At 43.4% G+C, this 19,925-nt stretch overlaps 1 protein-coding gene and 1 long non-coding RNA gene across 2 annotated transcripts in view; one reads left to right on the top strand and one right to left on the bottom strand.

The window, feature by feature from the left end:
• The window catches only part of LOC120541359, a 58,406-nt gene that overhangs the window by 21,332 nt on the left and 17,149 nt on the right, over nucleotides 1–19,925 (bottom strand). The gene's annotated exons all lie outside the window — the stretch shown is intronic.
• LOC120541358 (sentan-like) lies at nucleotides 10,060–19,174 on the top strand. Its single transcript, XM_039772909.1, has 4 exons — nucleotides 10,060–10,162; nucleotides 11,684–11,718; nucleotides 13,468–13,607; nucleotides 18,872–19,174. Exons 1-4 carry the CDS (start codon nucleotides 10,152–10,154, stop codon nucleotides 19,025–19,027), a joined length of 342 nt encoding a protein of 113 aa, XP_039628843.1. The 5' UTR covers nucleotides 10,060–10,151; the 3' UTR covers nucleotides 19,028–19,174.

Raw genomic sequence — 19,925 nt, 5'->3', positions numbered from 1 at the left:
TCTTTTCCATTGGCTCTCACAAAACAATCTGAAAGAAGGGAGACGCATTCTGAACACTCTTATGGGGGGCTCCTCACCATCATGCACGTCAATGGGTACCTCAGAGGCTGAAGGGAGCCCCGTTGAGCGCAGCTCCAACTCACAGCAATCGGCGCCGATTTAAGGGCATTCGAAAGGATGGGCAACGAGTCTGAAAACAAAATTTCAGAAAAGAAAAAGGATTTCAAAATTCTTCAAATGAATGCAGCGCAGCCTCGGGGCCCCAGTGACCTTTCAGAATGTCTCGTCTCTGATAATCTCAAGTAGTGAGGAGTCCAGTTCTGGATATGCGGCTCGCTGGGCACTTGGCATTTTGTGGCCGTGTGCACAATGGATGATGCCTTTCAATGGATCATCTAACAGCCTGGGGGGACATTTACTTCAAGGCTGTGGCATTTTGGGGCTCATTGCTTGCCCATCACGCCACCTTGTGCCCAGTGCTATGGAGATAGGCTCCTGTGCCCCCTCAAGAAAGGGCAGATGGTAGGAAATGACTGGGGGGTGTATTGCAGCGTTGGGAGTTTGGGGCTTCTCATGTGTGAGATTTTCCAGTGGAGGAAGCAGAGTTACAGTTAGGTCCATAAATATTTGGACAGAGACAACTTTTTTCTATTTTTGGTTCTGTACATCAACTGCATCGGAGTTGTTTCATTTCAAATTCATTGTGGTGAAGTACAGACTTTCAGCTTTAATTCAGTGGGTTGAACAAAACGATTGCATAAAAATGTGAGGCAACTAAAATCACTTTTTCTAACACAATCCCTTTACTTCAGGGGCTCAAAAATAATTGGACAAATTAAATAACTGGAAATAAAATGTTCATTTCTAATACTTGGTTGAAACCCCTTTGTTGGCAATGCCAGCCTGAAGTCTTGAACTCCTGGACATCACCAGATGCTGGGTTTCCCCCTTTTCAATGCTCTGCCAGGCCTTTACTTTCAGTTGCCGTTTGTTTGTGGGCCTTTCTGTCCGAAGTTTAGTCTTCAACAAGTGAAATGCCTGCTCAATTCGTTTAGGTTCAGGTGACTGACTTGGCCAATCAAGAATTTTCCACTTCTTTGCTTTAATGAACTCCTGGGTTGCTTTGGCTGTATTGTTTGGGTCATTGTCCATCTGTATCATGAAACGCCCACCGTCCAATCAGTTTGACTTAATTTAGCTGGATTTGAGCAGACAGTATGTCCCTGAACACCTCAGAATTCATTCGGCTGCTCCTGTCCTGTGTCACATCATCAATAAATACGAGTGTCCCAGTGCCAGTGGCAGCCATGCACGCCCAAGCCATCACACTGCCCGACTCCACCGTGTTTAACAGATGATGTGCTATGCTTTGGATAATGAGCTGCTCCACACCTTCTCCATACTTTTTTCTTGCCATCACTCTGGTAGAGGTTCATCTTGGTTTCATCTGTCCACAGAATGTTTTTCCAGGACTGTGCTGGCTTTTTTAGATGTTCTTTAGCAAAGTCCAATCTATCCTTTCTATTCTTGAGGCTTCCGAGTGGCTTGTACCTTGCAGTGCACCCTCTGTATTTACTTTCATGCAGTATTCTCTTGATGGTAGACTTGGACATCGATACGCCGACCAAGCCCTGGAGAGAGTGTTGTTCACTTGGTTGGCTGTTCTCTCCACCATGGAAATGATTCTGCGATCATCCACCACTGTTGTCTTCCGTGGACGTCCAGGTCTTTTTGCGTTGCTGAGTTCACCAGTGCTTGCTTTCTTTCTCAGGATGTACCCAACTGTAGATTTTGCCACTCGTAATATTGTAGCAATTTCTCTGATGTTTTTTTCTGTTTTCGCAGCTTAAGGATGGCTTCTGTCACCTACATAGAGAGCTCCTTTGACCACAGGTCGTCTGTTCACAGCAAAATCTTCCACATGCAAGCAGCACACCTCAGATCAACTCCAGGCCTTTTATTTGCTTAACTGATAAGACAGAACAACGGACTTGAACACACCTGCCATGAAATAGCCTTTGAGTCAATTGTCCAATTACTTTTGAGCCCCTGAAATGAAGGGATTGTGTTCAAAAAATGCTTTAGTTGCCTGACATTTTTATGCAATCGTTTTGTTCAACGCACTGAATTAAAGCTGAAAGTCTGCACTTCAACGTCATCCAAGTTGTTTCATTTTAAATTCATTGTGGTAATGTACAGAACCAAAAACAGAAAAAAAGCTGTCGCTGTCCAAAAATTTATGGACCTACCTGTATGTGCATAATGAGGCATTTAGGTGGAAAATATGCAGCACGTCATATTAATAAAATAAAAATAAACGTACTGCACCCCCACTGATAAGTTAATGAGGGGCATACAGGACGGGTCTGACTGGTGTGCCTCGAATTACATGTGCTATGTAGCTGTGGAACACAACATGGAGAAGCACGGAAGGGTCTTTATGGAGGAACACGTCTCGTTTTCTACCCTAAAATTTCACAAAAAATGAGTTTCATGTATCGCAACTGGCAAACTGCCTGCAAAGCCAATGTTAACGTCCATACTGTGAAACTACGTGAATCAAAACTCACCCCATCGTCATTTAGCCAACAGCCATCCCACTTGCACTTCAGAACAGGTCAACCACCTGAAGCCAAGTCTCTTGGGGTCCGGCCAGTACTTGAATAGGAGACCACCCAGGAGAAAGCTTGGGTTATTGTTGGAAGGGGACAGCAGGGGGCGGCTACCCTGTGGTCCAAATGTGGATCCCAATGCAGCTACAGGGGGACACAGTGTTGTAAATACGATGCTGTCCCCCTTAGGGGAGGAGACAGAAAATGGAGGTCCTGACTCTCTCTGGTCATAAAAATCCCTGGGCGTCCTTCGTAAACAGCAGGGTGTATCCCGATGTCCAGGCTTAACTGCCCACCATGGCCTGGTCATTCTGGCCCCCTAATCATCCCCTGGTCTCCAATTCTCCCGCTCTATCGCCACTTCACCTGCTAACAGCTCATGTGTGGCGAGAGTACAGGCACAAAATGGCTGCCATCACATCATCCAGGCATCTGCTGAACATTAGTGGCTCCCCACTTGAGTACCTAGAATAAATTAAATATAAATAGAATTATTATTATTGATGACTAGTCGCCACTTTGTGGCTTGGCTGCCATGATGCACGATCTCAAGGCCATCTCACATCAGGCAGACTTTTCCAGCCATTTTCAGCTGTCACTTTCATTTATGTAATCTTAGCAATGTGGCTGGCAGCACACTGCCATCTAGTCTGACATACCCAGTGTGGCTCATTCCAACTCGTCTACGACTCGCCCCGACAAGACTGTCTTTAGTCATAGAGGTGGACTGTGTGTGTGTGCAACAGCCGAGAACTGATGAGCACTCACCCAGTTCAATGCACAGAATGCAGCGATGAAGAACAGGAAACGTGGGCGTTTTGGGCCTGACAAACACAAGAGAACCTCATCTGCCGGATGTCTCGTGTCCTACTTACCACAAAACAATGAAATAAAAAAAGTAACAAAAAACTATGAGATGGCGATCAACCGTACCCGTTAATCATTTGGACAGCACGTTACTAACCGTCATAAAAAGGGGCAAGCACAACAGTGCTGGACAGTTGACACGCAATCTCCAAGTTTCACATTCTCAGTGATTTTCAGGGGCGGCATGGGGGTGCAGTGGTAGCTCTGCTGCTGAGCAGTAATACGTGTCCAGGTCCTCACCGAGTGGAGTCTGCATGTTCACCCCGTTTGTGTGCTACCGTTTCCTCCCACTGTCCAAAGACGTGCATGTTCGGTGAATTGCCAATGCTAAATTAGCCCTTGCGTGTGTTTGCTGTGGGGGTGCCCGGCGTCCTCTCCTGGAATTGTTCCTGCCTTGCGCTCTGTGCTAGCGGGGATTGGCTCCAACTCCCCCCGTGAACCTGGTCTGGATCAGGTGGGTTAGAAAATAACACAACAGGACTGCGATTTTCACATGGTCCGCAGCCACAGTCAGCAAGTCTGACACTCCCAACAACTAGAAGCTGCGTAATGCGATGTCGGCTTCAGTGGAGATATAAAAGTGTGCATAACTTCGCATGACTTTGGTGTGTGTGACTTGCAGTTATGCCGGCTTTGACGTATCTTCAGGGTTTCTCACTTTTTGATTTGTGTTTTGGCTTTGACGAAGGACCGATAGCTGCTCGGGTTTCAATCTTTGTGTTCCTTTTGACAAACGTTTATTCCGTTTTCCTTGCCCTTGCGACTCACCATCTAGCAATCTCCTGGTAGCGCAGTAGCATTTCACACAACTCTTTCAGACCCTGTGCCACCAGCCGAGCTGCAAATTGGACGTCAGATACCCAACTTGTAGTCAGAGGGACCCGCATGCCAAATTTCAAGCCTGCGGCCTGAAACACACAGCTGTGCGTGAAAACCATAACAAAAACAGAGGTCACTCTATAGATGGGACGATTCACTTCCATTGATCCAGCATTCCAAAACCATACCAAGGAAAACGATTGCCCACCTGCAGGCCTCTGTGTCAGAGTGCAGGGAACGTGCAAAAGACTGAAGGAGACGCATATATCCAGACTGAATACCAGATGCCCAAGAATGGGGGTCCTCCAAAGCAGGAACAAACCCTGGAGAGGATGCCAGTCATGCCCGAGCCAATTTAGAGTCTCCACAGGGCCAAATTGTTTTGGTCTGGGAAATGAACTGGTGTACTGTGAAAATATTTACTGCTGGTTAAGGTGGCTCAGTAGTTAGAGCTGCTGCCACAGCTCTAGATGACCATTTCAAATGCCAGCTTGGCCACTGCCCGAGTTGAGTTTATTTATGTTTGTGTGGACATTCTCTAAAGGCTCCAGTTAGGATCCAGGTTTGCTCCAGAGGTGTGGCAGCCAGTTGATGGTTGGTTCCCACAAACTGAGACGCTAAAGATGGATTAAGCAAGTAGATGAATTGGTAATTTACACAATGGGAGAGCCTGGTATGGTTTCAGAGGCAGTGACTACCACCTGCATGCCCAAGTCTGGAGCAGAAACTGGTAGAGGCATCTAATTGGTACAGTCTAGACAATACAAAGATGGCACATGGTGGCCTTCTGGATTTGGGCACCTACCTCAATTTTCTTTTTGTAATATGGCCATTTTCGAAGGTACTATATAAATTAGAGGCTCCCCTCAAGATCAGTCTTTTCTCATTTCTTACATACAGAACGCCAAAGCAGCTAACCCGTCAAACTTGTGCTCGTTGGTGTGCATCTCTGCTATTTTAAGAGGTGTGCATGTCTAACGGAGGAAGCCGATGGCGCCTTGAATGAGAGAGATCATACCCAGAATTAGGACCACATGTGTATAAATAGGTGGAGAATAAAGCTGGTTGTCTTCCGCCGATGCGGAAAAGCGGCAGTAACAATATGCTTTCCGTCCTCGAGGAGACACAATGCAGAAACACTGGTTGCTGCGCTCACAGCTTATTTATGGCTTCCCTTCACGGTGTCTTTTTGTGCCTCTTAATTATCACCAGACAGGGTCTGTCAAGCAGGCCAGTATTCCAGTACAGCCGCAGCTATTGTGGCCTCGACAAACCTCACTATTCTTTTTTGCGACCAAAATTTTACTGATGTTTGGGAAGAAAACAAAGCATTCACAAAAATAAATTCAATAATAAAAGCCAAACTGAAAAAAGTAAAAAAAGTAAAAATAATTTAGTACCACTCCCACCGTCGCTGCCTGCCTTTGTCCCTGAGCATCTCGAAAGTCCTGAACAGGACAGACTGAAAAATAGGCAGGCTGGCGATACCTGGTCACAGTGAGGAGAGACGAGAAGATGAAGGTGGAGACTGGTGGCAAGGACCACAGCACACCCGTCCCAGCATTAACTGCACCACAAACTGCCACCGAGCAAAGCGAGGGCTGGAAGTCAGTCTCATTAGTCCTCGCTGCCAACTGTAATGTTGGATCAGTTTGTCTGTCTAATTTTGGGTTCTTACACAAGATTTTAATGACGACCTTTGATTCACTTTCAGTTTGTTTTAATAGTGTTGATTTTTTTTAACGGTCTTTATTTTCTTCATTATTCCATGCCGTTTTGCCTACATTCTCATTACTGTTCTTATGGCACATCACTAACACCTCCATTATAATTATGGTAGCACATCGCGTGTCCCTCAGTGGATTTTCCTGACAACTAAATTCTTAGTGTTACTTATCTTTTTTTTTTTTAAAAACACAGTAGGCCTTTGCAGTCAGTCAGTTCAGTTCTGGTAATTGATCTTCATCCTGGTCCTTGTCTGAAAATGATTGTGAAACCGAATTAAAACTGGAAGATGGTCCAAAAGTTGAAGGAGAAGTCAGTGAAAACAAGGAATTAAGCCAATGGAAGTGCACAAAACAAAAAGGCCGGGACAAGGACGCAGATTAAAAGACAGAACCAAAGTCAAAGGAGAGCCCTTGGTCTGCTCTCCTGCGTTATCGAATTGTGAGGGTCTTTTAGTTGTCTATTAAATATTTTCTTAATTGAATATACTAGCTATGTAAGCCATGCTGTAAAAAGCCCGGGGTCCCAGAAACTATTGAAATCGTCAGGAAAAAAAAAACTGAAATGTAGAGACGTTGGGTAATTGAAAGGGACTGCTCTGGGCGTCTCTCTCCTAGGAGGATTCATTTTGCCAATGTGCTCACCTCACTGGCGTATTAGCGGTGGGAGAAAAGTAAAAAGGATACCGTTTTGCCGATATCGGCTAAGCGACTTTGTCTTTCTTCTGAGGTTGTGTTTTGCTGATGTGCTCACCTCGCTTGTGTTATTAGCTGCTAAGCGAGTTTTCCGTTTCCTCGAGAGCGGAGCCCTTACCCCCAACTCCACCTCTCATTTCTCGACCAGACAGACACAAACAAACACACACACACGGCCACACACAGACGTTTACATAAAGAGGTTTGTCTTCTCTTTAATGAATATTGCTTTAACGTAGTGTCAATAATGTAGATTTCTCCGTTTGTGTCTAATTTTCTTTATATTGAGCCAAAGGTGTCAAGGCCCATTGGCACAGCATCTGTGGGACAACTCTAGGGCTCACAGACACCTGAAAATTGCGCATGCAACATTTCACACAAACGTTGGGATTTAGAAAAGAAAACTTGATGAGGGAACTTGTGTATATTTACAGCAATTCTTACCTGTCCATACATAACATTTCGGAGAAAAGTAGGAAATTGTGAAACCCTGGATAAAGTAGGGAAATGCAGCCAAGCCAGCTAAATGATGACTCATGCGTACAATAAGTCCTATCATTGAACTGTTAGCATACCGTGCATTGACGTGACAAACATATTAAACCTCAAAGGTGATAAAAATGATATGCCGACTATTATAGTTCCCTATAAAGATGGCCAATGCTGTATATTTGTTCTGAAGTACTTTGTTGTTTTGTTTTTTTGTTTTTTTTTAATCAGTTTATATCGGCTACCCGTTATCTCCTCAGGATAACAAACCAAAGGACAGCATAAAAGCACTGGCGTGATTCACTCCCTCTCGTATCTCATAAATCTTGTGTCCTACAGCCTGATCATAGCCTAATGGTTTGAAGCAACATGGCTTGTCTGGCGCTGCTCAAAGACGACGATGTTTATTTCTAAAGCACATTTCCATACAAACATCCATCCATTATCCAACCCGCTATATACGAACTACAGGGACATGGGGGACTGCTGGAGCCAATCCCAGCTAACACAGGGCGCAGGGCAGGAAATAAACCCCGGGCAGGGCACCAGACAATGAAGCTCAAAGTGCTTTACAACTTTTCATAGAAGTAGTTACATGTACAGAATTAGAAATTAAATTTAGATAAGGCAACGCAAATGCTCATATACGAGGGGAGCAGATTTCAGGGATCGACGGGACAATGATGAAGACTGACCCGAGACGATCTGGACCCTAAAAAGCCATTCAGTAGGAACCATGTGCTAAACTGGGCCTGGTACAAAAAAAAAAAAAAACACACAACACCACAGACTGCCTGACAAATCAGACACTCTACCTGTTCATATCCAAGTTTTAAAAATGGCTGGCATTACGGCAACAGGCACCTACCTGAATTCCTCTAGGTAAATAAATATTTGAAGGAACATTTATTTTATTATTATGGGCCAGGTTTGCTGTAGTTCATTCTCTCCCATTTCTGGACAGTTTTGTGTTTTTAAAAGCCATCCCTTTTTGGTTGAGTCTTCTGGGGGAGATGTGGGTGTGTGGCGAGGGTTCGTCTGTGGGACTGTCCCCGTCCTCCTCCTCCATGCTATTTGTGCTTTGCCCTTGGCACAAATTTAGAGCACATACGGGAAACATTTTGAGAAATAAGTGACAAGGTCTATGTCAGGGTTCAATCTTGGGTTTCAATTTAGAATGCAGAGCATTCTAAAAGAATTAAATTGACATTTTTGCTAGAGATAGAGAGCCTCCCTAGATTTGGGTTTTCCCAATTTGCCCCTTAATGCTTATGCCCTACACTGGCTCTTCATAACGTGCCATCCTTCTACAGGGTATGACAATATGAGAAGATGAGCTCCCCACATGATTTGCCACAGTCCCCTCAGGTCGATGTCCGGCTGTTCAAATGGCGGCACTGTGTCCTTTTGTGGAAGGACCTCCTGGGCTCCCATTCTCATGTGCACACAGATATCATTATTCAACTTCATTATTATTCATAATTAAATTAGCATAATTAATGTATGCATGCATTAACATTTAAAAAGTCAAGTCTGTCGTGCCAAACTGTCCCCAGGTGCACCATCCCGATGGCAGAATATCAGCGGGCTGCTCTCATCTCGACCACCCCGGCTTCTGAATTTCCACAGACGAGGAGAAGTTGGGCACCACGGAGTTCTGTAATGGTCAATGTCCGTGGGATCAAAGAGATGCCAGTGCTGCAGTGAGGGACAGCAAGAAACCAATATGAGGGGCATTCAAAAAGTTTCTGCACCTTTTTTTTTTTTTTTAAACTCTATTTCTTAAGAATTTCAAAAGCAAATGACATCACTTTTCTACATGGTCACCTTCCGTTTGGATGCAATTTTCCCAGCGTCATACAAACATTTTAATGCCATCAACAAAACAGGTTTTTGCCTTCATCGTTTCCAATGAAAATCCCTTGCACCATTGCCCAACTTTCTGAAACCTCCTTAATCCAATGCCAGATTGCAGAACCCTAGCCTGACAGCATCAGGAGCCATCACAACAGTCACTTAAAATTGACCCATCTAACCACTGTGCCACCATGCCACTAAGATATACAGATGGAAAAAGCAAAATGGTAATGCGTATAAAACAGACTCCTGAAGTCCTGAACAAGTTCAATTTTTTTTTTTTTACCACCAATTTTTGTGTGAACTGTTTGCGTTGAATTGTGTTTACTTTTACGATGGAGACGCCTGGACGGTGTTTTTTTTATATATATATATATATATATATATATATGCTGGACTGTTTCCTGCAGCTGAATTTGGAAACATTTTGAAAATCCTCAACAAACCTAGCATCATACAGTGTCATTGTTTGTAATACATATATTGTTTTATTTTTGTGTATTATTCACTTATTTAATATTGTGTTGGTTATAGCAAAGATACACTGCATAATGGGAGTACTGTATTCAAAATCCTGCATCACAATATGCATTGTATGTGGTTTAAGCTTATTGTCTCCTGGCTTATAAGGCAGGAGGGTGGCAAAAATGTACCCTGCCTCAGGTGGCAGCATTATTTAAATGTACTGGGAATCTAAGCAGGCCCACTTCTTGAAGCAGAGTGTGCCCACACCAGTTATTGCACTGAAGTAGCTAGTGTGGTCATGCTTGCACGCAGTGTCAACTTTAGTGTGATGGAATGATGACAAAATGGGTGTCAGCTTGAAGAAGAGGCGAAAAATGGGTTAAAGAAAAAAAGGACGAGACCCTTAGAGTCACAGGCACACTCAGCTCTGCAAGGCCTGTCTGCCGAGTGAAAAGTCAATAGTGAGCAGCATTTGTTTAGCCACCAGCAGCCTCCTCCGCAGTGCCAAGCAATAAAAAGTCAGGTTGCTAAGTGACCCTGGCGTGCGGGCAGGGCACAAAGACGCAGGCCTCTCTGCTGGGTGCCGACCATAGACAGAACTGAAGAGTGTGCCGTCTGAACAATGCCCAAGCCGTAAGTGTTTTGAGATTTCCATTTGACTTTCATTTTATCGCATGTAAGATGTGGAGGCTAAGAGTGAAGGTGTGTATGGTTTATAGATGCCACTCTCGGCCACATTGCCGATTTTCCACTCTGAAAGACATAGGAATTGGGCACACAGTCTAAGTGGATTCTTAAAACATCTGCGGTGTAATATCTGCACTCTTAAAATCATTTAATGGCTCTTTATTGGGTTGTGTGGTTCCTCGTGGAGCATTTCCACATCTAAGAACCTCCTCATTCTGGGAAGGGTTCTACACATATGAAGCGGGTTCTTAGGGAATTTGACATGTGGACAAAACAAAAACCTTTAGATGTTTGGTAGGCTAGGAGGACACGAGCAGATCAAGGAAACCTGAAGAGAGCCCGAGTGACTGTGCGCAGCGAGGGTCCTTTAAAACCAGAAGCCCACTGGTGTTTCACAAATCCGTTATCTGTTTGGGGAGCCTGTTATGGGTCTAAAGAAATAAAAGTTCTTTCTGGAATATTCATGGGGAACCAAAAATGGTTTCCCTATGGCATCACTCTAAACTACCACACTAGCAGCCTTATTTTAAAGAGTTCCCGACTGGGAGAATGTCGACGGGCCGCCAAAATACATAGGCGTTTTGGTCGCTGGCAGTGCACGTGCGTTGCATGCCGGTGTGCACATAAGCTTAACACGGTGCATATAAATAGTAAGCCATGGACATGCGTGCAGCTCTGCAGCCATATCAAACGCTCAGAGCGACTACGGAGGGTCGGTTTGTTTATCGACAGAAGCAACAGTCCAAGATGTGAAAGTGGAAAAAGACGAATACAAAATGTACATGTTGAGGTGACCCCTCTCAGATCTGAAATACTAAACTACTGTAATCCGTAACTGAAGTTGTGCAGAATGTTTGTTTAGTTTAAGGATAAGCAGCATACAAAAATGAGAGATTTAAGGGTAGGACACATTGAAATGATCATATTCATTGAAAAAACATAATTTACAAGGTGGCATAAAGAAAAAGAAAAAAAAAAAATTGCCCTCATGGTGTCCCGCCTCCCAAGGCCTCAGCTATAAAACACAAGACATACAGCAACATGCATTCACATTACACATGCAGAGGTCAATGCGAGCAAACACAAGATTCAATACATAAAGAATACACTGCCAAGAACTTAAGAGTTCCAAAACATGCAAGTCCCAAAAAGCACTTCCAATAAGGCCCACTAGAGGGCTAAAATCATCCAAACCAGGCTATTAACACGGCAAACACAGGATCTTTATACATAAAATATTTACTGTAAGTAGCAAAGTGCACTCGGTGTGGGAAAGGGACGGACGGATGGATGGATGTTTCTCCTGCTAGCTCTATAAAGTGAGTTTTAGCACACTGTGTTCGTAATGATGATGTTGAATTTTGAAATTCTGACTGACTGATGGTTAAAGGACTGACTATTCACATTCAATGAGGACAGACTGACATCTAACCCTGAAATGGTTTCATATTTTTCTTTTTATCACAGGGTCTCCATTTCCAAGCAGCTTATGTCGATCAAAGGCAAGTCTTTCTTTTTCTGATTCTATTTGAAATATCAGGCAGATGTGCAAAATGAGTGATTACAGAACTCTGTGTGTCCATCTATCCATTCAAAACCTCTTAAGGCCACAGGGGTGGGAGTAGATGAGTAAGTGTACGTGTCCTTCAGTGAACTGGCAGCCCACCCAAGTGTTTTGTTGGAAGTAGGGGAGGGACTGGGAGAGGAGGCAAAGTCAAAACAGTTGTATCAAGTTGGGCACCAGAAGATCTACACCCACCATTTACCAAATCCAAAAACAAAATCCAGAAAGAAAGTCTGAAGGTGCAGCTAAAGTTTTTACCAGGAAACGCTAAACCAAAGAAATTCACGTACAAGCTCTCAAGGAATTATCTGCAATCTCATATATCCAGAAGTGCACCATCCTGACCTTTAAACCTTTGCACTGGTGGCATCATGGGCCTGTGACAAAGAATGTCGCTCTCTACTGTTGCCAAGGGAATTTAGCTTTAAAATACTCACAAGTTTTGGCTGGCACAGTGTGCAACACCCCGTGTAGTGGCAAGGTTGGCACCAGACCACACAGCGGGTGTCTTGTAGTGCAGGACCAACTGGGATCAGATTTGTCAGATGTGGAGACAGACACAAAAAGGTTGTATTTCCAAAACGAGAGGGTTTATTTACAGGTGCAACCAAACAACAAAAATAATGTCCAATCAAAAATAGTGAGCTATATATTAGCAAGAGTTTGAAAATGAAGGAAAAAAAAAAAAAAGTTTCTTGAATTAGAAAGATTTACTGCAAGTAATAAATGCAAGAAATAAAGCAAAGCAACAAAAAAAGCCATTCAAAAACATCAAGCAATCATAACTCCACGAAACTCAAATCAACTATGAAGGAGCTTAACCTACAACCAGACTCAACAAGCCAGGGGGGCGGTCTTTAGCTGTGACCTCATGGGGACCCGCCTCACAAGGCCCCACCCACAAAACACAAGGCATTCACATAACACAAGTCATGGTGAGTAAAACAACATTTAATACATAAAGTTTACACTGTCGTGAACCTAGAAAGCGCTTCCAGTAATGCCCACTAGAGGGCTAAACAACATAAAAATACCAGGCGAGAGAGAGAGAGAGGTGTCAAATTCAAAATCTTTATTGATGAAGTATTTTTTTTCCAAAATCCTTCTGTAACAAGAAGAAATGTCCAGGGGGCACAAAGGCAAGGAGTTGCAGCCTAAACAAAAAGGTAAACCAAAGCAAACACAGGCCCAAAACGCAATGCAGACAACAGTCCAAAAAAACAGCAGATGGTCGAAAAGTAAGAAAAAGAAAAAAGAAAAAAAAAAGGATACAAAGCCCAGAGAAACACAAGAGCTCACCAACTCCAGAGCGCATTCACAATGAACCCCCAGGAACTGTGGTGACTTGGCAAAATGGATGACACTCGCTTCCTGTGAAAGTCTTTTGATTGGTCCTTCCCATGAAGCTTTAGGACAGGGTAAAAAGGCATCCCCCACCAGGGTCAGTTCTGGCTTTGCCCCCAGGTGCTATTGGGGTGGGCTCCTACTCTTCATCGACCCACAGAACAGAAACAAAAACGGACTAGAAAAACAGAATGGATGAACACATGCAAGCAGGCGACACCATTCTAAAACCTTCATACTCCAGCGTTACATAGGGGGTTTCCTACAAACAGACCACCTTCTCAAGTGCACAACGCAGACGCCACGTCCATTCAGTGACCTTTTCTCTTTTTGCATGTTTCAGCCTTCAATAAAGGAACAGATCTGGAAAAGGCGATGACGACTGCTGCGCTGGTGTTTTATAATGCCACGGGACCCGATGGCAAGCTGAGTGGAGCGCAGGCTAAGGAGCTGCTGCTGACCCAGTTTCAGGTTTTTACTTTGGTAAGACCTTTGAAATCTCAAAGAGCCAACAGGGTATGAAATATGAAAACGAATCCTGGCGGAGGGTGAGCCACATGCGGGCAATGAAGGTGTCAGCCAATGGTGGGGGGCCACGGGGGTTCAATGTGGTAGTGCAGTCTGATTCCTGTAATGACTGTAGTGTACCAGGTTGTACTTTACATTCAACAACTTAAGCAGAGCTGCGTGACTTGTGTTATGTGCTTCTTGATGTATCAGGCGAGGATGACAACAGGACTGAGGTCAGGCAGTTCACTCACCAATGACGACACGGGAGAGGGCGACTTGGCACACATTGGTCAGCACATGCGCCGTCAATGTCCAAAAGACTCCTAGGACCCCAAAACAAAAGTAAAGTCAATGTCACTCCGTTTCACATAAAAGCTTCAGGAGGCTACCCAACCTGTGTCCTTCTGCCCGATTTCCATTGCGCAAGTGTGTGGGTTTCTCTTGGGTGTACAGCACATTCTCAAATCCGTACCAGAGATATGTGGCGTTTTACTATAGAGAAACATTTGTGCCAAATTCTTCTTTCTGCTGCTCCCATTAGTGGTCACCACAACGGATCCTCTTGTTCCAGGTCTTTCTGTCCTCGTCCTCTTGCTCTGTTACACCCCCCCACCAGCATATCCTCTCTCATCACATACATAAACCTCCTCTTACCTTTTAAATAAAGAACTACAAAATAAATTACCACATGGAAGAGAGTAGCGATACACAGGGCCTTCAGAGAGTGTTCAGAGCCTGTCACTTTCTGCACAGTGTTGTGGATTTCATTTGAGATGATCAATTTGCCATGTCTCAATCTACATTCAATAGTCCATAATGACAAAGTGGAAACATGTTTGAAAACAATCTCCTAGAAGTATCCAGACCCTGCATGCGGCACTTTGTAGAAGTTTCCAGTCTTCCAGGTGTGCAAAGCTTGTCGAGACTTCCCGAGGTTTGGGCGGTTTACACCACTGCACCTCACAGAACCTCTAGGAACATCTCAAGAAGAATTCAAGCAAACAGGAGGCAGAGGGCTACAATCTGGAGTGCCACTGCAAAGGGGCAGAATACTTACATTAATCAAAGATTTCAGGTTTTTAATTTTTAATTATTTTGCAAACATTTCTGAAAACATATTTTCACTTTCTCATTCTGGGTTAACGAGTGCAGGTTGATGGGTACAAATGTCAAATTTATCCATTTAAAATGAAATCTACAACACGATAAAGTATGAACAAAGTTACGTTAAACTGAATTAAATCTGGGCGATTTTTAAAAATTACCTTTTTTTTTTATAAAACCCATTTTATTGACCAAGTCTTTCCAGTGCCAGCGCGGCTTATCTCAGAATGTTCTCTTCATGATGGTTTCCTCACCTGTCAATCAAGGCCAGTGGGTGGGATCAAATGAGACCATTGGTTGATAGCCACCACATAACTAACATTTTTGCCATCTGCTTGTCCAGTTTTTCACGCAGACCTCTGCTGGTTCTTCATGGGCACTTTTTGTGGACATGGTGCTCAAGCACTCGGGTGACTTCATCAATGGAGACATTTCAGATATGTCATCAAGTCATCCCAAAAAAGCATCACATGTTGAATCATCTCGACTCTCTCATCTGCTCCACAGCTTTTGACACTCTGAACTACAAGAAAAGCGCTAAAGACCTTTCATAGCCTTCTGCACAGAAGAAATCGACAGCATGTGACTAACTAATAGGAGAGGGCTTTGATTGACGGGTGATGAGGCCAACATGACAAACAGCTCAGGCACCGAGAAGCCACTCGAAGTGACACATCTGATAAACAAGGCAAATTTGAAATAAACCTTGTGATCATTCAATTCATATTAATAACTGAAACTAAATTAAGTTATGAAATAGGACTTCTTAAGAGTTGGACGGCTTTTACCATTGTCATCCCCCCCATTGCATCTCATTAACAATCCTGCAAAAATGAGGATGTCTGTGTACAAGGACGGTGACTCAGTCTTTATGTCAGACGTATGTAAAGCTAATGCGGCTCATTATAGAAGAGCAACGGCTTCTTTTTGATCACCATGTGCCTGTTTTGATGATGTAAAGAGAACATCGAGATGGGAGAGACGCACACGTGGGGTCTGCTGATTGAATCACACAAACTCTGCAGGGTGCCGGCCCACCTGGTCAGTAAATAACTTTTGTCTGATGGCCGCCACACTTGTGGTCATGTTACCGATTACCATCTCCATGTTTGCAAGTGTTTGAGTGCTTAACTCCGTTTTTTATTTAATTAAAAAGACTTTTCTTTTTACTAACAACTTTATGATCCTTCACTGGTCGGATCACATGCGAGAATGGCCCAGATGAGTCATTTATGGGTTTCACTGCTTCGTTTACCTTCACTGTTATTGCAATACTGAAAGGACATTTGAAGGACATCCTCTGACCCCTCCAAGTGGCACGGAGTTGCATTAACTTAAAGAGTAACACAAAAGTCCAGTTCATGGTAATGGGGTTACTTTCGTCAAGAAGTCATGAGTGAAGCAATCCCATCATTTTGTAACGGAGGACCCTCTGAGTAACCACCACAACTCTGGTGCCAGCTGTCCACTTTGGCATCACCGATGACAGACATGACATGCCATCATAAATCAGCTCCACGAACTCCTCGATAAATGTGATCAGCTCTTACTGCGCCGCTTCCAGCCATGGTTACTATAACAACTCAACGTCTTTGGCATTGTTAAGTCACCATGGCAACCGGATCACATCCAGGTGCCCTGCTTTATCTGGGCTTTAATTGTAAAGCAAAGTGTGAATGTTCTGGGCTGCTTTATAAGTCATTGATGAAAAGAAAAGGAATCCAGATTGGGATCGGCATCCTTTAAGATTACAGCTCGTCAAGTCACATCTGCCAAACTATGTATCAGTAGTGCCCTGATATCATCCATCTATCCACTTTATAGTGCCTTTCACATCGATCTACTTATTGTTTATAGTGCCTTACAATTTAATGCATAGAGAGAGAGAGAAGTGTAACTTTCATATCTGTCTGACATTTATACAGTGGCTTCCTCTTCTGTTTTTCATTTTTATGCCAAGTATTATATAGTGCCTTTCATATCTATCATATATATATATATATATATATCTATCATATATATATATATATATATATCTATATATATATATATATATATATATATATATATATATATATATCATATATATATATATATATATATATATATATATATATATATATATATATATATATATATATATATATATATATAGTCTCATATCTCTATCCATTTACTGCCTTTCAGATTTCTCATTTATATAGCGCCTTTCACATCTCTCTCTATCTATATGTACTATATTGTCCCTTTCATACATATCATTTACTTAGTGCCCGTCACATCTCCCTAGCTACTGTGTCTCTCTCTATATAAAATCCAACATCTGTCTGTCTGTCTGCTTTTCACAAGAGAACCAGTTAACGGATTTAGAACGGGATTTTTTCAATAGTTTGCTTGAACATTCTGGTTGATTTTGTGAGTTCTCTCATCACGATAATTGTCATAGTTTAGTTGCAGTACCGATTTATTTGCGTGAACCCGAGTGAGATGCAGCGGGGCGATGCCCTCCTCACTCATGTGCCAGCCTCGGGGCGTACCTTACATCCACTTAGCTAGCAAACGAGAGAATTACTTCAGATTTAGATCGGGTGTTTTTCTAGAATTTGCTTGAACATTGCGGTGGATTTTGCGACTTCTCTCATCACGATAAGAATCAGAGTTCACTTGCAGGAGCGATATATTTGCACTAATCCGAGACAGTGGCTGCAGGCCGAGGACAGGGGGAAGCGCAAGGGCAGGAGTTGGGAGCCATTCTACCTCTGCGTTTTGGAATATACCTTACCTACGCCCAGCTAGCGGTACCTTTTTGTTGATTGATGTTTAATGTTTGTCCCGTTTCACCACGACATGGGCGAAGCTGCAATGGACGGCTTGTTAGTCAGTAGTGTATTACATAATCCCTTTCGCATCTCTACATTTTTTAGTGCTTTTCACATCTCTCACTTATATAGCGCCTCTAACATGTATTGATCATACAGTGCCATTTCCCTCTATCTGGATTATATAGTTCCTTTCGTCTACATATCATATAGTACCATATCTGAGGGATAAACAGATGGACTGAGAGTTGGAGATTTGGGAAGCTGGACAAATGGACAGAGTTTGGGAATTTCTCAGATGCACAGACAGTTGAATGGATAGAGAAGATGAAGGTAAGATGGGTTTAGAGGATCTGAGGGATGGATACAGGAATGACACACAGAAGGGGGGAAAGGGGTGGCTGGATGGTTATGTGATGGTTTTGAAAGTTGGATGGAGAGACAGTACTTGAGGTATGGATGGGGGGGGGGAAGGTGGGAATGGAAGGGCAGATGTGTACATTAAGGATTGGAGAGATGGAAGGTGTGATGGACAGAGGGCTGGAGAGTTTGAGGGATACATGCAGAGTCCATGGAGGGATGGGTGTGCGGGTAGACAGTGTTTATGCTGGGGAAGTTGGGATAAACAGATGGATGGAAGGTTTGGGGATAATGAATGCGCAGTAGGACAGACGATGGATGGATGGATGGTTAGAAGGAAAAGTTTAGGATTTAAGTGATGGAGTGGTGGGTGAGTGGATTGGTGGAGGAATGGAGAGCTTTGAGTGACGACTGCACAGCGAGACCAAGGGATGGTGAGATGGAAAACCGTAGGGTTTAAGATGTGATGGAAGGATAAATGATTCAATGGAGAGACTGAAAGTCTGAAAGAGAGATGGAGGAATGAGTGGATGAACACAGATGGATAGACGGAGGTTTGAGGTATACAGTAGGTGCAGGGATGGTTAATGGAGAATGAGGGTTTAATGGATGGATAAAGAAATGGGTGGTAAAATAGATGGAGGGCTGCTTGTTTGAAAAGACTACCTTTAATGGGCGGAAGGATAGGTGGAGGAGTGCCATCACCACCCAGTCTTTCTTATATAGTGCCTTTCCTACATTTGTTTCAGTCAGATATCTCCCTGGTCACAGGGTGACATGACACCCCAAGTTGTGGACATAGTGGTGACAAACTGAACGCTCATGGACTTCACTTTGTACACTTTGAATAAAAATAAGAAGTCAACACGCAGCAGGGTGGGACATGGGTGGAGAGGAGATAAAGAACGCCGTCCTTGTGAATTTAATGATCAGAACAACAATTTTGTGTTTCAGGGACAGGAGAACAAGCCAAAATATAAAGAAATCCTTGCAGACCTCGAAGAAAAAGAAAATACTCTGGACATGGAAGACTTCATGGTTTTGCTAATCAGCATCATGGTCATGTCAGACATGATGCAGCAGATCCAGGCTGTGAAAGTGGTCGGCTGATGAGCAGACCAGCCCGGTCCTTTGGTCACCTTGCTTCAAATCTCGTCCTTGTTTTGTGAGAAATGTTAGACATGCTTATCTGTCACCGATTTCCTCACTGCTGACCATTGATGAGGTTTTACTTTGTTAATAATTTGCTTTAATCTCAACAGCTGTGTAACTCCCCGTTATTAGCATTATGAGATGTTCTCCTCAATTAGGCGGAGCTGCCTGGATTTTTCATGTGATGCCAGTTGAGTTGTTCATCTGCCTGTCTACATTACAAGGTCACAGAGTGTGGCAGCCTGCCCTGGCAGTATCAAGCAAAACGAAGACTGGCATCCTGAGTCAGCCTGGTGCAGTGGGTTCTAATAATGCTAGGGATGCAGAGGTAAAACTATCAGTAGAGGGCGCTAATTTCAGATGGCTCCATGTTGTCATGGTGTAAGAGGAGTACATCCAGACAGCATCTGACCCAACAAAGGGGTATGGCGGTTTGGAGTCACTGGGCAAAATGCAAACTGTGAAAGCTGACTGCACTTGGGGCTTCTTTACAGTCCCGATGTACACAAAATATAAATGTATTCAACCAGCCTATGACTTATGTTCAGTTTTGCTGGAACACTTCTGATACGTGCCTGCAGGGGGCACCCACTCTCACCACACAGAGCTCTTCAGTAATAAAAACCAGTTGGAGTTATCGGGTGGGTATAATAAAAATGACACTCCCTACATACTGTACTTAGAACAAGTTTACAGAAGACACAATATCATATTCCACATGAATTGTCAATGGATTTTTTTTTTTTTAAAAGGTATATAAAAAAAAAAAAAAATCACAAGATGGGAAGGGATGCCACAAAAAATGAAAAAGAAATCTTACCTGCAGGGGGCACTCAAGGTTGTTGCCCAGTGTAAC

The sequence above is a fragment of the Polypterus senegalus genome, chromosome 12 (genome assembly GCF_016835505.1).
Source record: "Polypterus senegalus isolate Bchr_013 chromosome 12, ASM1683550v1, whole genome shotgun sequence".
NCBI classification, from domain to species: domain Eukaryota; kingdom Metazoa; phylum Chordata; class Cladistia; order Polypteriformes; family Polypteridae; genus Polypterus; species Polypterus senegalus.
Note: the sequence above shows the minus strand (reverse complement) of the source record. Positions and strands in the feature narration are given on the sequence as shown.